We start from the raw sequence: 24647 nt of genomic DNA on the forward strand, positions 1-24647 counted from the left end.
CGTTTTGTAATGTGATACCAATCCGGAAGCAAGGACAGGTACCTCCTACCTGAAACTCCTACCCTGTGATTTCCTACCAAAGCCAGCACTATAAAGACATGAAAAATCAAACACACAACCGCTCCAACAGTAAAGAGGTGCTTGAAAAGTATAATGCCTTAGCAAACCCAAACCAGTTCACAATTTCTCCCCCAGCCCAAGGTACTGTTTTCTACACAGTGAAAGTGATTATTCAGGAAAGAGAAATTCTGGGCGACAACACAGCCAGTGGTGACTTGCATCACCTGCACAGAGCTCCTGCTTACCTTTAAGCCTTGCATTCCTCACCAGCACAACAGCTGCCTAAAGATGCTTTGTTTAAGCCCTGACATAATGAGTAAATACAAAAGACATGTGGTGGCTGACAAGAATTTCAGACAACTGCCAATAACATGACACAGATTTTGCTAGTAACTTTCTGTTGGTTGGCTTCGGATCGAAGCTGAAGTAGGTTTTGGCTGCTAGGAGATCTGAAAACTCGTCGCGCAATATTTAAGTATTCATAACTGCTTAAACAAATTCGTCCTACAGCACTGACAAAACAACCCTTGTAGCTATACCAAGTTTCTCTTTTGTAGGCTAACGTGACTATGCCAAGGTTAGCAAATGAAGGTTAACAGATCCAAAAATTAACTTCCTGCTTCATTAACAACTTAGGCACTAAAGTTTTGCTTTTAGATCTTCTTTACTATGTAAGCCAGCTTGCAACTTACTTCAGATCAGAGTATTATTTAGAATACTCCATGTTTTTTCCAACATAGATAATATTAAATGAATGTTTAGAAGTCAACAAATTATGCTTTTAAATAAGACAGAAAATGCTGTAGTAAGAACTACTATTAGAAAGAGAAACTGTTTTCTAACAAGTGCATGCAGCATTAGCAGCAAACCTACAAATAAATATTTACATCCTCCCACTGTTAAGTCAGAATACCATGTCTGGAAAACAGACATGTTCCAGCAGCAGTTCCCTCTCTCAAACTGGTCCCAGGTTTTCAAACAGACTTCTCCAAGTCTCTGTTAGCAAAACAAGAGGGACCTCAGAGAGATTTACAACTTCTCCCATACATGGCAGGACATGCCACCTCTGAAGTGCTCACAGAGAGGATTTTGCTCTACTGTTCACTACCTTGAGAAATACACATATTCAAACCTCCGTTTTGCGCTTTTCTGACACATTAATCGCTTCACACCACAAAGGGACGAAGAGGGTCAAGAAGCGCAAGGCTCGGCCTCCTGGGCACTGTCAGTGTTGTGAGTGCTGTCAGAGGAGCTGGCCCAGCCTCTTCCTTTGCCAGCGCTTGGATGAGCTTCTGACGGGTTTTACCGCGGCTACAGGTAACTACAGGCATTTGCAGGTTAGAACCCGGGGAGGTTTTGTACTAGTACGAAACCCTGCTGGTTACAGGTGGGCAGCTCTTCCCACCGGCAGCTCTTCCCACCCGAGGGGCACCGCCACACGACGCGGGCACAGCAGCGCCTGCTGCCAGCGCATGGACCCCTCACCAGCCCGCACTGCCCGCACCCCATTTAGCGCTCGCCGCCCCGCAGGGGCCGCCTCGGCTCGCCAGCGAAGCGCCGAGCTGGGGCAGTTCTCCCTTCCCGCGGGGAGCGCGGCAGGGCTGTGCCTCAGGCTCCGGCTCCTCCCGGCTCCCGGCTCCGGCCGCGGCGGGGCGGACGGCGACGCCCCGGGCGCGGCGGGTCCCACCTGTTACGCGCCGCCGCACTCACCAGGTACTCGGGGTACTCGTACATGTAGGTCATGCTGCACCGGTTCTCCTCGTAGAGGAACAGCACGTCCCGTACCCCCAGCAGCACCAGCGCCGCCAGCGCCCCGTAGAAAAGCGCTGCCAGCGCGGGCAGCCGGCGGCCAGCCCGCCCCATGGCGCCCCGCGGAGCGGAGCGCTGCTCTCCGCGGGCTGCCCGCGCACAGGCACGGCGGGGCGGGGCGGGGCGGGAGCGCCATCGCCCGGAGGCGGAGCGGGCGGGCGGGGTCCCCACAACCTGGCCGGCGCCGGGGGCGGCCGCCATGTTGGGGAGGTCGGACGAGCGCTGGGCTGAGGGGCCCGCCCGCCATGTCGCGGCTCGCGGGGGAGGTGTGTCCGCCATGATGGGGAGGGCGGGTCAGCGCTGCGGCGGCGCCGCTTCGCCGCGGCCGGCCGGGCTGGGGCTCTGGGGGGAGTCTTGCTCTCGTCCCCCTCAGCTCACCTGGCCGAAAGTAAACCCGCATACCCCCGGGCAGGTGCTCCTACGGACCCTACCCTGGTGAGAGTACGAAGCACCCCAGTTCAGTGATAAACGTCCATAAAGCCTCCGGCACTCACGACGTAAAAGGCGTGGTTGATGGTGGTTACTGGTGTTGTTTTACTTTCTCTTTCCTTTTTTTGCTGGGTTGTTTTTTTTTTGGGGGGGGGGGGGGGGGGGGTGGCGGTGTTTGCTTTAATTTAGGTACATTTAACACCTTCGTATCTATCTTTAACTAGCTTTAGGCACTCTGCTGCATTTTATTTCCTGTGGAACTGCTGCCCCAGCCCGCTGCAGGGCCCACCCAGGACTGCTGGTATTGCTCACCAGGAAAACACAATAGTAAGGCACTTACTAACTGACACCCCCCCCCAAAAAAAAAAAAAAGTTATTGCTCCTCCCCCCGAATCTACAGAGGAAGCAATACAAAAATCAGCTTCCTAAGGTGTGGAGTATTTACATACCAGGGAAAAGTACAAAGTGCCTACATATATAGTTGCACTTTCATCTTCACTGCTAAATGTTAAGCCTCCCTCTTCACCTACCCCGTTAAAATAAACAAAATTTACTCAGTTTTCCAACAGTATTTGTACCATTTTTATTTGTAAAAATAACCATCTGAATGCATTGCAAGAGTAGTTTACAGTTAGGGTTCTTTATTACATTAATACAGCATTCAGTAGTTGAAAAAGTTATTAAACTGTGCTTGAGAAGATTCAGGTTGAATTCCAAGTCATTCACCGAATTAACTTTTTTCCTCATTTCATATGTGACATTTACCCAAGTCCTTAAACTTCAATTTACAAAAGCAAACAATACCGACAAAACCCCACTGAAACCATCAAACAATATTTTATATTGTTTATTACAAATGTTATGCAAAATATAACACTGGCACCAGATGCGTATCACCATGGTTTGTAAAGATATATTGCACATGCTAAAGCATAAAATATAAGACAAAACCTACAAAACATAAGATATTGGCTTTAATATGTAGATCACTGCATAAGAAACGCATAAAATTACATTTTATACACACACTCAGATTGTCACCAGTTTTAAACGCCCTTTCCTATAACACTGACCTAAGGTTTAATTTTTGTGTAATAAGAAAGCATTTTCAGCACTGCAAAAATTATACATTATTCCTATAGAAATTTAGCATATTAATTTTCATTTCAATGCAGGTAGAACATATGAAAAGAAGAAACACTTTATACATTCAAAGAAGGTCTGAAATGAAAATTTACTGGTAATATATTGCTTTTGTAACACTCAAATGAAAAAAAAAAAGACAAGTTTCACAAAACATTTCCATTATACACAAATATAAAAAGGCACTCTAATATTTCTTACATGACTAAGAATAAAAATCACAATTTTTTTTTAAATCATTCTCAAGATACATAACCAAGTTTCTCAACAGTACAATGGATAAACAATTCATTTCATGTGTTTGTTCTAATTCAATAACCTGGCAGTTGTTTACTGCATAAAAGTACCAAACACATTATGGTGCCCTTTTAATAGCGATGAACAGAAATCCCCTGAGCTATTTCACAGCAATTTCAGGCAGTCCGGAGGTTGTAACTCAGTATTTATGAGAGAGACTTGGGACCCCATCCTGCTATGGATTCCACCTGCAGCTGTGGTTAAAATACAGGATGAAACGATCCTGCTAATACACCTGGGCAGGCAGCTGCCCCTCCCCAAATACCCTTTGCTTGGTGCAGACACAAAAGTTGTCCATGTACTATAAATTGCAGGATCCAGGGTTAAGTGCAACAATTATGTATGATTACTCTTGTAAAAAAAGTCCACAGAAAGGCAAGGAGATTATTTACAAGAGTAAAATTACTCCCATGCTTAAATACCTGCCCTAAATTACACATATGTTTCTACATGTGATAAATTACAGATTAATGTACTAGCATACACAAAAAAAAAAGGGATTCCGGTGACTCACGTGAGACGTGGGACAGGCCAACACTGAGAACTCCCAAGTGTCTTGCTCATGGCAGATTTCCTCCTCAATACAGCACACTCAGAACACATTTGCAATGCCCTTAAGGGGCGAACACAGCGTATGTTCCAATGATTTTTGGAACAGTGCATACTGACAGCACTGTTAGTTCATAGAAGTGTTTAATGGGTAAAGGTTAGATTTGGTTCCTAGAAGGATCAGCATAATTCACCTCTGCTTCTGGGATGCTGTGTCCATCACTAAGAGGCAGGAGCTGTTGTACTACACGATTACCAGAGTTATGAGGTATTGCAAAGAGAAGTAAATTCCCTAACTCTGTCTGGTAGCAAGTAAAAATACTGAAACTTTTAAAATGGCTGCTTAAAATAACGTAACAACTCTTTGTAAAGAGTGCTGGTTTCCTCCTAATGAAGTAATTTCATGTACGATGGGATAACTTTCCGTATTTCAGGGTAAGACATGGCTAATCTTGCCAAGGAGCCTCCCTACATTTCTGCTTAAAATAAGAATCCTGCTGTTAGACAAGTGGCAACTATTTCCCATTTGTTTGTTTTCAATGCCATCATTCCACATAAAGAATCCAAAATTTGGGACTCCTATTTATTTTGGAACAAGCACCACTGAAAACTTTAATGACTGATCTCTCCTCTTATTTTCAGTGCTTAAAGTAAGGTGGTTATTGCTATTCTGCAACTTTAAAAAGGAAAACTGTTGAGAAAAATCAATCATTAAAACGTTATTTTGTGCTATTTCTGAGGAGAAAACCAGGGTTTCAGGTGATCTGTCATTCTACTGCAGAAACTAGAGTCGAAAGAGACACTATCCCTTGTGATTTTTTTTGTTGTAAACTTTGGAAAATTGTTAACGTTCAAGGAAAAATATTTAATTTTCACAAGACAAAATAAAATTAATATATAAATTTTCTTTCCTAATTAAGGAACTGAAATCTGCCAATAGATTTTTAACAATTAAGCGGAACATGGCTAAAAATATCGCAACCGAAATATTAAGTCTTTCCTTTTCATTCCCACTGCCAAAAGCAAGCACCAAGGAAGCTCATCTCACTTTCCCAGCACAGACTGGGCCTGCAGACAACCTGAGCAGTGAATCACAGGAATGTTAACACCTTGGCTCCATGCTGTGCTACCTTTTCCCCTCTACTGCAGCTCTACAGTGTTTTCTCACCTCTCTGGCAAGGGGCTGGATCCCTTTCTTACACTCTTTAAACAGGGGAAGGTGTTTTGCTTTCTGCTTTTTACCAACAAAGCCTGTGGACCCAACCTTTGCATCCCACACAAGAAGATGGACACTCTCCCAAAGTACATCCACTCTTCCTTTTGCTACTCAGGCCATCACTCTTGCCTAGATTCACATTTTGTTTCACACCGTCCCAAACAGTATGCATAAATGCTAACTAGGAGAACAAGCCATAGTTATTTTTCCTGGGCATTTGTTTCATTTCAAATAAATAGAAAAACATTTACATTAAAAGTATATGAACATATTTTTTAGTCTGGAAAAAAACCCCACCTGTGGTCAACACATCAGTTAAAAATGTCAACTTGAAACCTGCGTCATAAAATGTAAAATTCACTCAAGACTACTAATTACCTCAAAAGTTTATATTTTTATGGTTTAGGAAAAAATACTTCATTATGTCACTCACATTTGAAGAAAAAAATAAAAGTAGCAAAGTCTTCAATTTAATTACTGAAGCATTTTGGTCCTCTTGGTACAGCTGGTTAGTTCAGGATAACTTTTTGTTTGGGTTTTTTTGTTTTTGTTTACAAAGTCTCATTCTTCCTTTTGTACATCTGTTGCAGAGGAGGGTTGTGGTCCATTTGACCTAGAAACTTTGGCAGAAGGAGTAAACATATTCACAAAGTTGACATTGCTTTAAAAGCTGGTGACAATAGGCTTTTTAACATGTTATCTCTGATCCCCTGCACAGTACACTGCTATGTTTTCTGGTGTTTGGTATTTCAACTTTTGGTGTTATGCTTTCATTGCTTTACCTTTGCTCTGTTAATCCAAACACTGGCAAAAGTATTTTAAGAGTTGATGCTGTTTACAGTAAAAATAAGTTATTTAACCATAGAAAAGGAACAAAAAAATCCATTTAAGTTGGCAAGTCATTATAAACTTTTACATACACTTTTGTCTACACTTGATTTCTCCCCCCTCCCCTTTTTTTTCTGATACTGGAATCATGATTAATGGCTCAGGTGACAGAAACGTCTAATGACCCTAATTCTGTAGTGCAAATAAACCATACACGTTTGTGCTGAATTGAAAAAAAATAAGGGCCAAGTGATTTTCATTTTACACAAGTGGTGTCCATGGGAAAATATGGTGAGATGAGTAGAATTTGGCCTTAAGAGCTAACAACTACATTTTTTTAATTGTGTGCTGCAACTAAGAACTGTAAAAAGTGCCTTCTGTATGTTTAAGTGCTTAATACAGGCAGAATGTAAAAGGTTTCATTTCCTGTAGAAAAGTAATACAGGCAGTTTTAAGATTACAAGTTTACCTTTGGTTTGTATAAAAAAAATTATCTAATTAACAGAGCCCCTGGAAGCAGGAAACAGACAAACGTAGGAAGGGGGTGATGCTCTAATCTTTGAAGGCTACGCTGGAAATATGTTTGTGTACTAAAGGTACAGCTAAAACATGAAAGAATTCTTCACAAACAGTTCCCTGTTTATTTGTGCTGTCAAAAAGAAAAAAAAGGCATTTTCTCTTTTTCTACTTAAAATAAGAGGTAGAGACTTTCCACAGGGGCACTTTGGACCTAAAGAAAACATCAGGAAACTGAAAAGCTGCAGAACACTAACGGGAATATGTTCCAGTAAATCCCTCTAATTTTGTTATTTGAAGGCTTGATTCTCATCAACACTACAAATCTTTCAATACCTACTTGTCAAGAATAATAGTTAAGAAGATAGTTGTGAGATTTAAGCTTTTTAAAAAGACAAAAAATAAAGCTGAAATTAAATAATTATGAAGTTTTTGAATACCAATGAGTCAAAATGTTTCAGAATCCGAATCATTTTCATTGTACCCATCCTCTGTTCCTATGTTATTACTCAAGGGCTTATTGTAAGAGTTAATGCTACCCATACTGGAGCCATCGCAGAGATGTGTCCTGCCCAAATTGTCTTTTTTAAAACAAACGAAGTTGAAAGCCGTCACTGAACTGGAAGGAGAAAAAGGCATCATGGTAGCCAAAATGAGTGCCAGGCAGTCAGCCACGTCTTTGTTAGGAGCACAAGCCAGGGCTGGCGTATGACCTGGGCACAAACGCAGACAAGGCAATGGTTAGTACTGAGGTACCGGGGGCAGCACCGAGCATTCCTCAGATACATCTCTAGGGACACCGGAGCGGGAGATGTATGGCCGGTTACAGTCATGCCAGGCAACAGGGGTGTTACTCATTTCACATTAGACATGCTGGGAACATACACACTCTGGGGGGCATTTAAACCACCGTGACCACAACAAGCACTATTTTTTTAAAACCAGGCAGCAAACAGACTCCACGATTTGAATAAAAGCACTTGCTAAACACAATTCTACAGCACGGACAGTATGGTGAATACAGAACACGGGGGTACAGCAACACAGACAGAAACTGGCTTCAGTTTCTGTGCGTATGAATGAGTCTCATTCTGAGAACAACGACTTCCATTAGAACATAGAAGACATTGGTTTAAAAATATTTGGATTTAATAAGCAAATGATTTTAAAGACTGATCAGCTGAGTATCTACTCAACTCGGAGAGTAGTTTATTTAGGAATTAAGTTATAAAAGAATTAGACCAGTGCACAGGATACATGGATAGCAGGTATGACTACATGGATGTTTAGTTACCCAAATTTACCTTGTGTTAGAAGAATTAATTGCTGTATTCAGCAAGCATGGCATTTAAAATACATGACACTTTAAATACAAAGCTAATATTATTTCAATGTCAGTAAAGTGAAGGACTGGGGAGCTATTAGAAGCTTGTCTTCACTGCAGTTTAACTTGGCTCCTGTCCAAGTGCTGCCCCTAAAGCAGTTCTTCACGTACCCGAACCTTGGAAGCCACTGTGCTCATTACACTTGCTGTCTGTACATTTTACAGGCTACTGTGCAGTACTCCAGCACTTTCCAACAAATCCTCCTTTATGGTCAGAGCTGACAAATTCTTTGGCAGCTGGCTAAATCTTAAGTGCTGCAGCACAAGTAATCTGAGGCAGTGACCATTACTGGTACCTGCTGCTTCAAATAATCCAAGAGTGCCTGAAGCATACATGAATTTGGTGGGAAAACATGAGTACTGTTCTGTGCACATTTAAGCACTGACTGCAGTCAATGCATTTCTTCTTCCACTGAGTTCCAAGCATTAATATTCTTCAGAGCTGTACTTACACAAAGATTGTACTTAAATGTTTCTGTTTTAAACTGCGTAAAATGGCTCTGTTTTAAACTTGTTCCTAGAAACAACTACAGTTAGAAAAACTAAATGTGTATAAAATTTAAACTTCATTTGTTACCTACATACAAATTAGCTGGATCTGTATGTACACTTTTAAGGATAAAAACTGTTATTAGAACCTAACCTGGTTGCTTTTTCTGTTCCCTATTTCTACAATAAGGTTAGGGTCAGATGGCTTCAGTGGAACTCATTCATGCAAGTATAGCTAGGTGGCATTTAGTTTATAGTAAATACTCACCACTCAGTTCTTTTCATCCATAGATTTCAAATGTCTTGCAATGATAGGTGAGTATTATTATTGTTACTTTACAGATATGGAAAGATGGAGGTACCAAATTGTTACATTAATGACATTAAGTTAGTATTGTAAGAAAGAACAACTTATTTCAGGAAGATATTTTCTAAACTTATAATTTTAGACTCACATCTCTCTATAGGCTGTATAATGTTTAGGGAAGGACTTCATTGAAGTCTGAAACAAAATTATTAAATTCATTAACTAATCATGTATTTTATGACCGACAGTAATTTAATTGCTTCTCGGATTAGGTCAGATAAATGGCAAGCACAAGGTTTGATCTCAGAATGAACTGGGCCACACTCAAACATATGTTGATGGTTTTCTTCCTACCCATTAAAACATGCGCTGATTGAATGCATAATCCTTAATTCTTCTGCAAGGCGTCAGAATTATCCGGTGCCACTTGCATGTTTAGGAAATTCAAGTTACCACTGCACTCAAGCATTAAAAAAGACTAGCTGTTGACAGTACATGCAAAATGAACAGTAAAAGGGACCACTGTGATGTTTAGAATACATTTTTATATTAAAGAAAAATAAATAGTATCTTCTTTATGTTTTTAAGTAGGTACTCACACAACTCATTGTCTGTTCTTGGAAGGATAAAAGCATCAATGAAGTCTATCATCACCTTTTAAGTCTATTGCTTCGGTCTGTTGTAAAATTACCTGTTGGGTCCTACTGAAGACTGTCAAAGTATATTATTTACTTACCATTTTCATCTACTGCTAGGACACATGCCCCTTTGGCCAGCAATTCTTCAACCACCATCTTTAAGCCGTTTCGTGCAGCAATATGGAGAGGTCTACAAAAACATAACAACTAAATTCAAGTTCAGTTTAAAACAGATTTTCTAAACAAAGTTAGGTAATGCTTAAAGCATACCCAGCATCTGAATGTTTTCCTTCCTGGGATCATTAGAATTATACTGTAGACACTAAATTATATTGCAGCCTTTGAAATAATCATCTTATACCATATCTATAAAACATATGTGCAAGCACACAAAGATGGCTAAAATCTAAAGCCTTTCTTTAGAAAGTTCATATTTTTGCACTGTTCACAGCGCACAATTGACATTTAAAAGGAAAATGAATCTAGGCCTGAAGAAATGCCTGTGTCCCATCCCTAATTCTGGCTACTACAGACTGTTCAGAATCATTGTATTGCCTTTTTATCCTTGAATATTCGATTGCTAATCTCTGTTATTGCAGAGCAGCTGGAAATTAAAAATAACCACTGGTTTTCTCCTTTCCTGGCCCAACACCCAGTGCTCCTGTTTGGGGACATTAACGGGACAGGAAAAACATTTTCATATTGGAAGAGGGTAAAATGGGCTAAGATGGAATGAATTCTTCTGCAAGCATGAGATCATCTGCCACCTGAACTCCCGCTTTTATCTCCTACAGTGGGATTCCCCTGTGCAGGTCAAACAGCTGCAGCTGATAATGTGTGCTATGGACAGGAGTTACACATACAGTATCACCTAAAAAACTCTCTGGAAATTAAATGTACCACCTTAAGTCTAAATAAGTCTAAATAAATTATTTCAATTTAAGGTGAAGCTCAAAAAGCTAAAAAATGTCAGATGTATACTTACACATTCACGTGATTAATAGACATTTTGATATAGTCGTCAAATAAATGACTTCATATAATTTTTTCCACCAGATCATGTATAGAATTGACATCAATGGAATCAAAATTAAAAGAGAAAATGCAATACAATTCTGGTCTTTTTTAAGAGAATGCATTCAAAAAAATTAGATATTAACTTCACTGCTCTATGAAAAAATCTGAGATATGAATTTGAAATGCTAAATTGGAATCTTCTGGTAAATCAACTGAACTTGAGAGGATTAGGCTATACTTACGTCTGCAATGCATTATTTTTTGCATTAATAAGGCTCTGTTCTTGTATCTTGTCAAGTATTAACAAGGCACATTTTTCATGACCCTGTAATCAGGGAAAAAACCCAATAGTGTTAGTTCACTGAGGATTTTGAAATTGAGGCAAAAGAAATGTTACATAATAAAATGTTACATAATAAAAGTGAAATTTAATAACTCAATTTGAAATACAAAACATGCTGCTCAGTAAGATTGTGTAGAAGGTGAACTATAGGAGCCTTAAAATACTATTTTTGAACCGCCACAGCTGGGATGTTTTAGCACATTCAGAAAATTACACATTCACCTGTCTTTCAACACTTCATTCATTAAATATGAATTCATTTCCTCAGCTTTCAGAGAGTACTGCTGTTTCTCTTGAGAGAGCATTCAGTGGATAATTTATCAGAACTATCTAGTGACATAGAATGGTTTCATCTCAGAAAGCAGTAATGCGCTTTCTGAGTCTTTAAATGCCTTTCTGTATTATTAATAAGCTACTACAGAACCCCGTCACTGTGATAGAGCTCTAACAATGAATCTTTGGGAATAACACTGATCCAGGCCTTATTTCTGATCTTGTTTCAGCACAGCAAGTTGCAGATGCTGAGCCTACAGTCCTGGCAGGTGGAACCTTGGCCTGAAGGACCTTGAGAATTCAGCAAGGCTCATGTGTCTCCAGAAACTGGAATAATACAATCAAACTGGAATCCAGTCTGTGGGTAGGAGCAAAAGAAAAGGCCCAGGAGAGGGAATCCTGTGGGCATTTTTTCTTGCAGAAACAGCAGTAGCAATTGGAATTAAGAGAAAGGGGGGGGGGGGGGTGGGAATAGACACAACCACCAATCTAATCAACGCCTCTGGCTTTACTGCTACTCTGTCAAGGGAAAATTTTGGGTTCCTTCCACAGAAATTGGAGAATAAGAAAAAATACTTCTATTTTTATTTTGCTACCGAACCTGTTAAGCTATTTTACATTGAGATTATCTGGTAAAATCTTAAAGGGTTTCCTTTACTTCTCTTAGTGTCACTTGCCTATGTTTCAGTTGCTGTAAGAGGTATCCCTATTTCTCCCAAACATCGAAACAGACTTGAGAAAAAGCTTGGAACAAGTTCCCTTTCTCATGACAAGTTTGGCCACCACATTTCCATTGCAGAAAAAAACTTGGGAGCATAAACACACATATACATTCACACAGATTGTGATGAGCAAAAAGCACTGAGAGGTCTTCAACTTACTTTACTGCTAGCCAAGTGCAAAGATGTATTTGACTCCTTATCTTTTAATGTCAGGTCAGCCTTGGCAATGTTCACCAAAAAGTCTGAGGTATGGAGTAGAAATCAATTAACAAACCCAATGGGCAGACGAACATGTCAAAACAGAGAAAAAAACATTACTATTTCAATATATGTGTGCATACATGCTAATCAATTAAGCTTTCTAACATGGAGTGAAATTAGTGAATGAGAACAGACTAATCTTGTGCAGTTACTCAGCAAGCAAAGTCAGAGCTAACAGCTTATTCATTGTGCCCCAAACTGTCAAACATATATTAATTTTAATTTATTTATGAACTTCCCTATCTGCAGATGAGCAAGTTTTGCCTGAATCACCTTCTCCTGAGAACAACTGTGAATCCTGCTCTGAGAGGACTAAGTGGATATAAAGAATTTGAGGGTGCAGCCTGTGCTGTTGAAGCTAGAGAAAAGGGAATACTTCAAAGACAATAGATCCCAAATCTGTATGCCTATAGCACATAGTCTAGCCTGGGAAAAGCAGCTGCTGATAGCTGCCATTTCAAGAACAGGACTTCCTATAACAGAGGACAGAAAAAGGTTACACAATCCTTTTCACACATGCAGCTTTACTGCTCTATAAAATCAAGGAAGTAAACAGGAGAATAGAATTACTACTCCCCTTGTGCTCTTTACAGTTAAGACTCAAATTTGTTATTGCAAATGTTCACCAAGGCTGCTGAGAAGAAAAAGCACTTTTTTACAGGTGTAGAGGTAGCTTCATACAGAAGCATATTAATTCATTTTCCTCTCTTGGTTTTCACAGGATAAAAAGGATGACTCATTTGGGATAGTAACTGCAGTAGCACTCTCCCTTCAGGACTAGGAGAGGCGGGGATGTCCTTACCTACAGCCCCTACGTGGCCGTTCTGAGCTGCCATCATGAGCGGTGTTTTCCCCGCGTGATCCGCAGCGTTCACCTGTGCGCTGTGGCTCAGGAGGAGCTGGAGGCACTCCACGTGATCGGCGAAGGCTGCGGCGTGAAGGGGCGTCCTGGGGGAAAGGAACACGGCCACAGCTTTTGCTAAAGAATCGCAAGAGTCACATGTGCCCACCTTCCCAAAAACCACAAAGTGCAATTTTTTTTTCTTCCTGCGAAACTTAAAATTATCACCAGGAGAAAGTTATAGTAGCAGCATCTTAAGTAAGTTAAATAATGTTTACAGTCTCTGTCCTGGGAAGCAGGAAGGTGGATATAACAGTTTAGAGATAAGACACTGTGAAGACTCTCATATTAGCAGCGTATTTATTTTAACAGAACATACTGCCTAACATGAAAAGCAGTACAATCCCTCATTCTTATTCCTGTGATTTTTTTTTTTAATAAGCCTCAGATGGGAAGAACTATCAGAAAAGAACAAATCCATTACTTAAAAAAACTAAAATATTTTAAGTTATATTCAAAGATACTGCAGGAACAAGCCAGAGTAACAGCACTACTCTAAAAGGCAGAAGGAATACAATCCACTTTGAAGGCTATCAGTTTCTACAACACTGAGACACCAGAAATCATTTGCAGTCACCCTTTGGCATTTTGAATCTGAAGTGTGACTACTAGAATTGAAAAGACAGTTGGTACACAACCCAGCTTAGTGTCACTTCAGTTTTGCTTATCAGTAAAGGTGAGATGGTCTTACCCTTACCCGATTGAGTAATCACCATTACTGAGGGTATTAAATTTGCTTTAATCAACAAAACTGAATACAGTTTTTAGAATTTCAGACATTTTATTTAAATATATATATACAATGAGGAGATTATCAATGTGACAAGTGAAGGATTTGGCTGAATGCATATCTCTTGCTGTGTCAGTATTATTTTGCTGCATAGATGTTTTTCAGTTGTGTGCACTAAGAATGCAAACACAACATGAAAACTTTTAATGAAATACTTTTCTATATGTAAATAGTATCACTTCATTTAGCAAAGAGAAATGTGTTTAAACATTTAACAAAGAAAACAGGTTCAGGAAAACAGCCTATAGTCATAGCTGTTGTAAACAAACAAAATGCTTTTTCTTTTGGGTTTCTTTTCATGTGTGCTATGACACTGAATACTTTATCACATTCTTGCTTCAAGTGAGCCACCATTTAACTGTGCTGCAGTGCAAACTGCTGTCTGAAAGAGTCAGCATGACATGTCTTAGCTCAACCATAACAGATAAGGATTAGTTCCAGGGGTTCAGAGAGAACTATGAAAAATACTGAATGGATTCACGAAATGCAATTTTTAAAAGAAACTATTACCTTCCTTTGTCATCTTCACAATTAACAATGCTGGCATCGATGGCTCCAATGAGTAGTGATGCACAGTTTTCATGATCATTGATTCTGCCAAAGAAAATACATTTTCAAAAAGGTAATAAGTCTTCATATTTTTCCACTTTGCAATATTAATTTACTTCACTTCCCATTAATATTTTTTACTGGTTATTTCCAAGTTACCCTAAATTGCCTTTGTCTTAATGCTTTCAGTCACATTTCTGCATATTCATCATCTTTCCATTTAACCAGACTGCATCTGCTACTATGGATTTCAGTCTCTAAAGCAAAGCTGATCCTTAATTCACTATGCATAAAGGTAATTTCAAAGCCCAGCACAAACCAAGGACTAAAACCTTAATATCTCAAAATCCTTAGTGTGTATCTCCAACACACCTGGATCTGGAAAGCACTCAATCACAGATACTTACATGTAGAAAGATTTATTCTAATGTGTAAGATTTATTCTAATGTGGTACTGAAGCCCACATCTCTTCCAACTCACACATTTAGTACTTTGATTTGGTGGATGTATTCAATTAATACTTTTTCTGATTATTGCTAAATTGTCTCATTTCATTATGAAAATAAACAGTATTTAGTAACAGTACTGGACACAAAATATAGCTAACACACTTCCACATTGCATTAGCAGCTGTTTTCATTTTAAATTTACATACATATTTAAGCTGCACACATGTTAATAGTTTTGAGAACTGCATATTCTTTTAAAATAAACATTGAAAATCTTTTTTCAAAGCCATCACTAGAAATTCTGATTTAAAATACTATGTTTCAGCCACAAAGGATTTTATTTTAAGTGGAGTAAAAACAGTGCTTCCAATATACTTTTATTTCTCTAATACATTGACTTTTTATAATTTCAAAGTTTGATACATGACAAGTTACTTTTCTACTTCCTAATGATGTGAAGGAAAGCCTACTCAGTAGTAACTTCTGTCATTACTTCTGAAAGAGGATCATTCTTCTAAGAGAAGAGAGAAAAGAATACAGTTGTTCTAATTATTGGCAGGATTTGAGAACGTTTGCATTTGTCTTTAGAGCACTTAATTCCTTACTCTTTGATGGCTTACACGTTTTAATAAGCATGTTACATCCTATATACTAATCTTGCATTTTTTTGTAAAATGCATTTGCAATAATGTTTTGCTCTATTAGCACCCTTTCTGCATGAAAACATACTGCTTTCTGTAAATAGGATGTGTCTTAAGCACATGCATAACTCATAATAGCCAACACTTTGTTGTTGTTTGTAAGTAATTTGAGAGCTTTGAATACAGAGTCTGCCTGTAAAGCTTTGGCAGGACCTGGATAAGAAGTCCCAAACCCTCAAGACATGAGATTATCTCAGAAGTGAAAAAGACCATGAAGAAAGTCAGACTGGAAATCACTCCTCTGAGGATCTGTTGCAAAACATATGGCCTGCACAGAACACCATTCTAGCATGACACAGATTGTCATTTTAAAGGTTGTCCTTCATTAAGGTTTTGTTCCTGTGCTAAAACAGAATCATCTTGATTCTGACAAATTTATTTTAGCCACTGCATTTTTCAAAGGAACCTCCAAAGGTTATATTTACACAGACCGAGGCACTATAGCCCAGGCCATTGCCTCAGAGTGGAAGAGCTATTAAGTTCCACCCTATGTGAAGAAATGGCATAAGTCTGTAATTGTAAGCAAAGGAGAAGAAACTCTAAAGGAACAGAAATACAGCTAATGTAATTACAAGTCAGCATTTTACCAAAAAGCTGAGGGTTATGCAAAAAATATAGTCTTTATTCTATCACTTTTTAAGTAGAAGTATAAGGACAATGTTATAGTCAGCTTTAAAAGTATTTGCTCATGCAAATAATATCAAAAAAGCTAACTTTCTTCTCATACTGCTACTTTTTGCAGACATATCCTAAAGCAACATCTGCATTTGTTACTGGAGATTTCTACTTACACAGCACAGTGCAATGGAGAGAAGCTATTACCATAGAATTTGTGGAAAAGTTTTTGTTCCAATAGTACCTCTATGCAGTTTTCATGACCTATAAGAGATCAGATATTTCACAGTGTTGCACAAAGCAGGTAATTCACTTAATTCATATTAGGTTTATACAGGTTAGAATTTAACACTTTAAGTTCAAAGTTGAATACAATGTGTAAATAAGCTGTTATGCAACAAAACAGAGGATTTTTTTTGTTTTATGGCAGCAGCAAGATAGATCCAGGCCAATATTAGCACTTATGGAAAAAAAGAGGAAAGAAATAGTCTCTTTTTAATGTATGTTGCCTTACATCTCCAAAGATGTATGGCAAATGATCCAAATGACGGTTCTGAGAAGCTTTATTCTTATATTAAGCAACAAGTTCAGATTATCCTGTTTAGAATAATCAGTTCAGTTCAGAATATCCACCTATTCGCTTGGCCACTTGCATCAATAAATAAGGAGGTGACACCTCAAAGGAGCATTCTTGGTCCCACAGAAATCAACTTCATCATTGACACGAGTAACACCAGAATTTCACCCTGGCTTCTTGGAACAAATGAGTTGCAAAGTCACTGGGAGGTATCACTGGAATTTCCCTGCCTTCTGAACTGAAGGGTGCACACAGCAAATGCTACCTACAGAGAGCACGTAGAGCTCTGGGAGATAATTTGCCTCTTCAAGTCAAGCTCCTGAAAGGCTTAAGCTGCTTTTTTAACATGTTCCCCTAAAACTGAGGCCACATTTGAACTTGGCAGTAGTGCACAGGGAGAAGCTTACCATTGTAACAAGCCCAGTGCAGTGGTGTGTAACCTTGATTATCTTTCAGACTGCAGTCTTCCTCAGCCAGGGCGATCTGCAGTAACTCGTTCAGCCAAGTGGCGTGACCCCGAGCTGCCGCAAAGTGCAGGGGTGTTCTGCCTCTGGCATCTTTACACAGAATAGAGACTTCTTTCTCTAACAGCATCTGAACACATTCTTCGTGCCCAGTCATAATCTGATAACAAAGAAGTGAGTGAAGAGGTTGACATAATACAGATTCTTGCCCAGGAAATATGAAATATGATTGATGCCTGTGAACATGAAATGGTCTGATGGGATTCAGCAGGCAGAGATAAAAGCTCACTTGCTGAACTGCTCATTGCAATAATCATAGAATTCTGTATAAATATCATCTCTTGTATCAGCTTCACATTGGACAAGAGGCTAGACTTAGCCAGGGAAATCTATCTTAGTCTAGCTAGACTAGAAAAGATTAGATCTGCCTCAAGTTTCACCACTTCTAGAAAACTTAAGGCTTACCTACTTACACCATTCCAAGAAAAATGAAAGTAACAGCTGGCCAGTTCTTTTAAAGAAATTATTTTCAGAATTCTTAAGTACTCAGTTATAAGAGTAATGATTGTTATGATAAAGTGTCTAGAGCCAAGAAAAAGTGGTCTAATCACTATTTCACCTAATTAATTAAAGCAAATGTGAAATAAAGTCAAAAGCAGAGCACTACTGAGAGCAGATCTATCCTACTTTTTACATCATTGATTATGCTTGGTCACATTTCCAATCATTTACAGTGTTCTCCATATTTAAATATCCCTGTATTCATGAGTGAGTTGTAGTCACAGTAAAACAAATAATTAAGAATCATAAAAATTAAGTCACCCCTCGATGTAAAGCTGTGCATCCCAGGAGATCAGCTGCATCTACAGATGCTTCTTTTTCAAGTAATAAAGAAACAGCATCAACGTGCCCATAAGCCACTGCAAGCATTAGTGGAGTTCTAGAAAAAAAAAACAACAAACCAGTCACAGCTATAAAATGACATACTGTGTCATACTATAAATGCCCCTACTTACTTACACAGAGAGAGAAATCAGGAAGCCCTACATTTCTCTCCATTCCTACCCATAAACCTTTTTTTTTTCACCATGCTTATCCATATGGCACCCAAGTGAAGATCTTTTGTATGAAATTATTAAGATGTTTAACAATCAACTGCCACGACTGAAATAGAAACAAACCCTTTTTTAAGCAGTTTACAGAGCAACATCATTCAAGACAATCTGTTCTCTTAATAACCCACAATTATTGTCATCTCTGGTGACACATGAGTTTTACAACACCCAAGTTTTGTGAATGAATGTCCCTGCTAGTAACCAAGATGACAATGACCAAAAGCATTTCTTTTGCAAAACTGCACAATTGCTTAAAGGGGATGAAGGGGCACGAGGAAACTATTCAAGCCAAACTTTGGACTAACATATCTTCCATTTTTTACTGAAAGAGACTTATTTTCCTTCTATTTTTAGGCAAGACTAATACCATTTAAAATTATATGTGCAGACATTATATGTACAGCATAAGATGTTCCATACACCCAGATGAATTTTTTAAACCATTCACACTTTCACTTTAAAAATACACTTTATTGTCTCTTTGCAACTGTCATTTAACAAGCTGTAAAGTTTTTGTAGGAACATCTCTGATGCATGTGTCACCTCAAATAAACAGTGTTCTACTGCACCAGCCTAACATATCATGCAAACCCTGAAACAGTAACATTTTAGAAAGAAAAAGACTCTACAGAAGCATCTCAGGAGCTTGTTAGTTTTTATTGAATCTGGCCCTCAACATCTATAAAAGAATGCTTAAACTATGAAGCAGAGGCTAAGATTAATGATTAGTCCTTTCCACATGGCTTAGATCAACTGAATATGTACTTTGTAATCTCTGCCAAATTCTATGAGGAGAAGTGCAGGAAATACAGTATTTCAAATAAATACTTTTTTTTTTTTTGTGAGAAATATGAGATGCTATTTGAATTGCAGAGCTAAAAAAAGAAAACTTACTGTCCTTTGGCATCTGTCACATCAGGGTTGTCTGCAACTTCTAGCAACAACCGTAGACAAGGTGTATGGCCATTAATGACTGTAAAGAAAAGCAAGTATGTTTAATTTCAGATACTTTTCCACTGGAATGCTTATGGATAAGAAATTTCCTTACAGAAAAGTCCACAGTACAAGAGATCAGTATTCTCCCAATTTTCATTTAAATTCATTTCACTTGTGCCAGTGAAATGGTGAGCTGTTTTTTCCCTGACCTCAGTAAGAGGAGGATTAGTTCTCTTAAGATACAAAAATCCCAAATGAGTAAAACAGAAAATCATGATTTTCACTACTGAGAAGATTTATACTAAACCAGACAGTATTTCAAAATTCCCCAGACTGAGCAGGCACACAAGGTTTGGAACACAGTAGGAAGTATGTCAGCAAGGTTCCTTAATTTTATGTGCACTGTACAAGCAACTACTTCATGCTATGAAAAGAATAAACATCTGCAAAGAATGACCAACTATACAAATGTCATATTCATGAAAGCACAGAACACCAGAGACTAAAATTCCCTTTGAGTTTTTCCATTTTATCAAAAATAATACTTACCAAAAACGCTTGGAGTTTTATTTTTGTTTTGTTTTTTGGTGATGGAGTTTATTTTGGTTGGCTTTTTTTGTTGTTGTGTTTTTTTTTTTAATGTAACCCATTGCTGCTGGAAAACAGCTCCGAGTTACTAATTTTGCAGGGCTTGACACTGAACCCCATCTGTGTGTCAGTTGGCTTAAAGGCTTCAGCCTTTCATGGAATGAAGAGACAAGTATTTTCTTCTTTGAAAAACAATTGCTGTGCTCAGGAGATATATGTGGTGTTCTTATTACACCAAGTCATGCATTCACACTGCCCACACCCCGTGGGCTGAGGCAAAACCGTTGGACACCACCTATGTCACATCACTCTGGCAGAGAAATGGGCACACATCATCACATTTAAATTATTCATCCAAAAATGGTCTTAGTTGCTCTACCCATAAAATTAAAAGACATTTTTAGTTATTTACCACTAAGTAATGCCATCTACGTGACATGTAAACAGTTCTGCAGGGCAGATGAGTCACTGGCTTAGGGGGGGAAAAAGAAAAAAAAAGATCTGTTCTTTCTTCCAGCAGTAGGAAGAGAAATCTTAACTTGTTCACAAAGACATCTGAAAAGGATTTTGGTAAATGAGTTTTAGAATAGATACTCACAGAAACTCCTAGGTGCTGACCTAGCAATTGCTAAGCATTGCAGAGCCTGCAGGGAATGTTAGTTTTGCCAACAGAGCTACAACACTAACACTAGGGGAACATTTGCAATGGATTCCCCAGGCTAGCCAGAGGACAGGCTGGTGGTATTATAATTATACAGGGAACATACAATTTAGGTGAAGGAAATTCTCCATGTTATGAGGTCAGAGGAAGCCTATTCCCTAAGGGGACAGACAGAAAAAAGAAACACTTCATTAGGCGAGTTCTCTACTAAAGTCACAAATCCCTTTACTGAACAGAATTCTGAAGAATCCCATCACCCAATTCACCACTTCGGATCCCCTCAGCTTTGTGTTCAGCAATTGTGCTGGTGTGATTAGAAGGAATGAGTGTAGACAAGTTTAAGGAGATGGGCACACATGCCTTCTTGTTTCTTTCCAGTGCACAGTATTGCGTGTGCAAGTAGTGCCCTTTGTGTGTGCAAATGTGCACTGTCACTCGAGGGATTAATTCAGCAAGAATTCTGTTCGACTTCTGAAAATATGCCATGACACCTGCACTGCAAATACAACATTCTGAATGCTGCAGCAGCTCCAGGCCGAGTTCCCGACAGGTGGCACCAGTTTTTGCTAAAACACTCCTCACCAAAGTGTATCATTATGAAACAGCACCATGAAAATCATCACGTTGCAAGGGGCTGTTTATAGTAGTTGTGGGTAGAAGCTTTACTCCAGAGCTAATTTCCACAGAGCTCTGCATAGCTCTTGAGTGGAAGGTTCTAAGTGTTGTCTTAATGGATATTTACCCAAAGTGCACTTAACTCACAGCTGAAAGCTTCCCAATTCATGAGGGTGATGAATGTCCTTTACTAAGAGTTCAAATATTCAACCTGTTTTTGCAGTATTTTCCCTTCTGCTTAAGGTATATGTACTCTTTAGTGTCTCACTCCTGGGTGTAGGATTTTTTTTTCCTTTTTTCTTCATTATTTGGGGGGGGGTTGTTTGTTTTTAATACATGTCTAACTTATTTTGCTTCACTGCAGATGTAAAGAACATTTTATTTTTATCCCTGGAAATGCTTCTTAATCTGAGAAGCAAAAAGTATCACAGACCAGAAAAGTCTACAATACTACAGTGATGGGGATGATTAAAAAAGATATTAAAATCAGGGGAAAAGCCCACAGTCTGAATTTGTATGAAAGTAAGAAATGTGTGTAGTAAAATAACACCTTCCAGTCCACAAATTTACTCCATTCTACTCCACAGATTTATTCAAAAAATTCATATTTCAAGTCAGAGCTGCTAGCAAAAATATGGCTTTGTTACCATTTAGTTTTCTCAGTACTGAAGAGCCCTTACAGTTCAGCTGTGACAACTAGAAACTTATGTCACTATAACCACATTTTTAAATAAATGCAAATCATTGCTGTAGTGATGATGTAACAGAAAAAGATATGTTTGAAGTAACTACAGGAAAGCTCTTGAACAACACAGCTCAGTCTTGTGGTAGCGCTAATATTAATTTAAATTAATTAAACCATCATTATTTATCATGAGGAGAAATGTGCTCAGTTCTGATGCAAAACTGAAGAAGTCAGAAAGCATTTTTAGTATGCAGTGAGATCTATCACAAGCATTTCCTTCAGTGCTGCAGACAACATTGATAACAGTCCTTTTGACTTTATGTTTTTATGATCACACACAGAGAATAAACTGGTACTAGAGGATATATATGCATTTTAATCTAAGCAAGATTAAAAGATAAACAGAAAGACAATTAAGTCTGGTCCTGAATTAATTATCCATGTGGTATTAATTTTCCTTCCCACTAGAGGCCACTGCTACCCTGTACGGAGCTCCTCCAGGAACAGCAGAGGAGACACGTTCCCTTTGGCACCTCCAGATATTTACCTGACAGGTACATATCCAATAACCACCTTCAAATAAATGATAAAGTCTACATTTCCCAGTTAATTATGCATGTTACATAATTAACACCCCACACATGAGGAGTGGAACGGGCTCCCAGCAAGTGCAAGTTCACAAGCTCAGGAGTAGGAGGAGGTCTGAGAGGAGGTGGTGAATTTCCATAGTGTTGCCACTGCAAAAGGCTGCAAGTTTTGAACACCAGGATAATTTCATCACCAATCAGAGCCTACATGTATTTTTCAACCTTTCTTCCAAAGGAGAAACCGTGAGGCAAGTGTTCTCTCTTCCCCTGATTTTTTGGCTGAGGAACCATTAAGAGAAGGCATCACAAGGGAATCACCACACATCTTAAAGTGTAGTTGGTAATAGAGGTATGGAAAAGAAAAGGCAAGCAGGGAAGGGCAGAGCAGTAGTGGTGTGGAAAAATATGGGATTCTGTGTGAGGGAGGACTGAACCACGGGGACAGAGAAAAAAAGACCAATGAAATGGAAGATAAATGGTTTAACTGTTGGACCTCAGAAAACAAGCATCAGTCCTCAGTACATGTGAAAATCTCCTTCCCTTTAGAAGAAATGTGCACGGTGATAGTAGTTGGTAAAGGTAACTGTTTCCGTGTGGTAGGGTTTATACCACAAGTGTAACATAAGATCACACTCACCTGAGGCATGGAGGGGGGTCCTTTTGGTGACATTGTCTTTTACAGTGACAGAAGCACCCTGGCTGATGAGAGCTTCCACACACTCTGCATGTCCTTTAAATGCAGCCAAGTCCAAAGCAGTGCGTCCTTTCTCATCCTTAATATCCAGATCTACCAGAGATTGGAGAAGTACCTCCAGGGCTTGATGATGACCATTATAGGCCTAGAAGTATGAAATGTGTCATGTTAAAGAACACAACTCCTGTCTTTCAAAGACCTTTCATATAAATTGTGAATAAAATCCCTCCTTGTCAGTGTCTCCTAAACACAATAAAAATCACACCGTTTTCTTGGTTCCTTCTGACTCTCTGTTCAACTTGAAAAGATTTTCCCAAATTACACTGTTGCCAAGAAACTAAAAAATTCCTAGTGTTTAGGGAAAGAAATGATGGTTCTTGATTTATTCTAACCTTCTAATACAACCCAAGACGAGGAGTTTCAGGCAATAATTTGCCCATTCAGCACAGGTCAATCAACAATTAATTTTTCACATTCTACAGTATCTGTCAGGGAAACACTTGCTTCAAAAACTAAATTGATTGGAGTGATACTGGTCAGAGTTTGCATGGATTATCACCTAACTGGCTGCTAAATTCGACACATGTGCTGGACTCCAACTAAACGGGGGCAATTCTCAAACAAGACTTTTGTGCAAATGCAAACACAAACTTGACCTGCTGTTTATAGCTGATGCTTCATGGAGTATTCCTGCCAGCTGAATCATTTGGTAGAACAACCACAGTGACAAGTACATGCACTTCCAGACCTACATCGCACTGAAACCAACAACACAAACACAGCTGGCACTGCAAAAAACCAGTGGATAGCCCCAGAAACTGGAAATATTTCATTCACTTTGTAGGGACTGCCCTCCTCTCCTTACTGTCAGACTCACAGAGAACATCCTTTTTATTTATGCATGATTATGTAATTACTATTATCAGAGTTGAAACTGTGGACTCTCCATGCCTGGAGATATTCAAAATGTGATGGAGCACAGCCTGGAGAAAATCTGGTCTAGCTGATTCTGTTTTTACCACAGAGCTGGGACTTGATCTCCAGAGGTCCATGTCAACCTCAACTATTCTGTGATTGGGAAGAGGGAACTGGGAAGAGGGATCATGACTCTTGAGCTCTTGGGAGAGAGAAGTTATTGTGATCTTGGAGGCCACATGTGCTAGATTCTGTTGTGATATCACAGTTTCCATAGCACTCTCACAGAACACTTCAGGAGATTAAAAAGACGCTTTCCCACACCCTGTTGTGTACCAGACAGTTTTTTGCACTGCACATCTCCACAAGAACATCAGAGTATCCCATTCCATGATCAAAGTTTAAGCTCTGGCCCCATATTTATAAACTAGTTTTAAATAAAAGTTGTGAATTTCCATTTAATTTCACTTCAGTGCCTGTGTCATCTTCTTACTGAAGTGTTAGAATCAGTAAGAATCAAGAG

General features: G+C 39.0%; 2 protein-coding genes across 19 annotated transcripts in view; both read right to left on the bottom strand.

Annotated features, from left to right (window-relative positions):
* Window positions 1-2215, bottom strand: part of PGAP1 (post-GPI attachment to proteins inositol deacylase 1) — a 37337-nt gene extending 35122 nt beyond the window's left edge. Inside the window, exon 1 of one of the 3 annotated variants that reach the window (XR_010431858.1) lies at window positions 1771-2215. Coding sequence is in view for 1 of the 3 variants with exons in the window: in XM_064660523.1 (XP_064516593.1) it covers window positions 1771-1923 (153 nt within the window). In the remaining 2 variants the exon portion in view is untranslated. Of the gene's footprint in view, window positions 1-1545; window positions 1566-1770 lie in introns of those variants that run through there. The other 2 variants (XM_064660523.1, XM_064660524.1) reach the window with 2 other exon arrangements.
* Window positions 2216-2856: 641 nt separating this feature from the next.
* ANKRD44 (ankyrin repeat domain 44) overlaps window positions 2857-24647 on the bottom strand; it is a 137201-nt gene continuing 115410 nt past the window's right edge. For 7 of the 16 annotated variants that reach the window (XM_064660508.1, XM_064660506.1, XM_064660507.1 and 4 more), the window contains 11 exons: window positions 23153-23354; window positions 19338-19416; window positions 18151-18268; window positions 17272-17488; window positions 16464-16551; window positions 14483-14566; window positions 13084-13229; window positions 12180-12262; window positions 10925-11007; window positions 9764-9855; window positions 2857-7560 (listed from right to left, as the gene is read on the bottom strand). In XM_064660508.1, the coding sequence (XP_064516578.1) occupies window positions 7295-7560; window positions 9764-9855; window positions 10925-11007; window positions 12180-12262; window positions 13084-13229; window positions 14483-14566; window positions 16464-16551; window positions 17272-17488; window positions 18151-18268; window positions 19338-19416; window positions 23153-23354 (1458 nt within the window). In that variant the 3' untranslated portion in view covers window positions 2857-7294. Of the gene's footprint in view, window positions 9055-9149; window positions 9510-9763; window positions 9856-10924; window positions 11008-12179; window positions 12263-13083; window positions 13230-14482; window positions 14567-16463; window positions 16552-17271; window positions 17489-18150; window positions 18269-19337; window positions 19417-23152; window positions 23355-24647 lie in introns of those variants that run through there. The other 9 variants (XM_064660518.1, XM_064660512.1, XM_064660522.1 and 6 more) reach the window with 7 other exon arrangements.

Source organism: Pseudopipra pipra, chromosome 7, assembly GCF_036250125.1.
Source record: "Pseudopipra pipra isolate bDixPip1 chromosome 7, bDixPip1.hap1, whole genome shotgun sequence".
Taxonomy (NCBI): domain Eukaryota; kingdom Metazoa; phylum Chordata; class Aves; order Passeriformes; family Pipridae; genus Pseudopipra; species Pseudopipra pipra.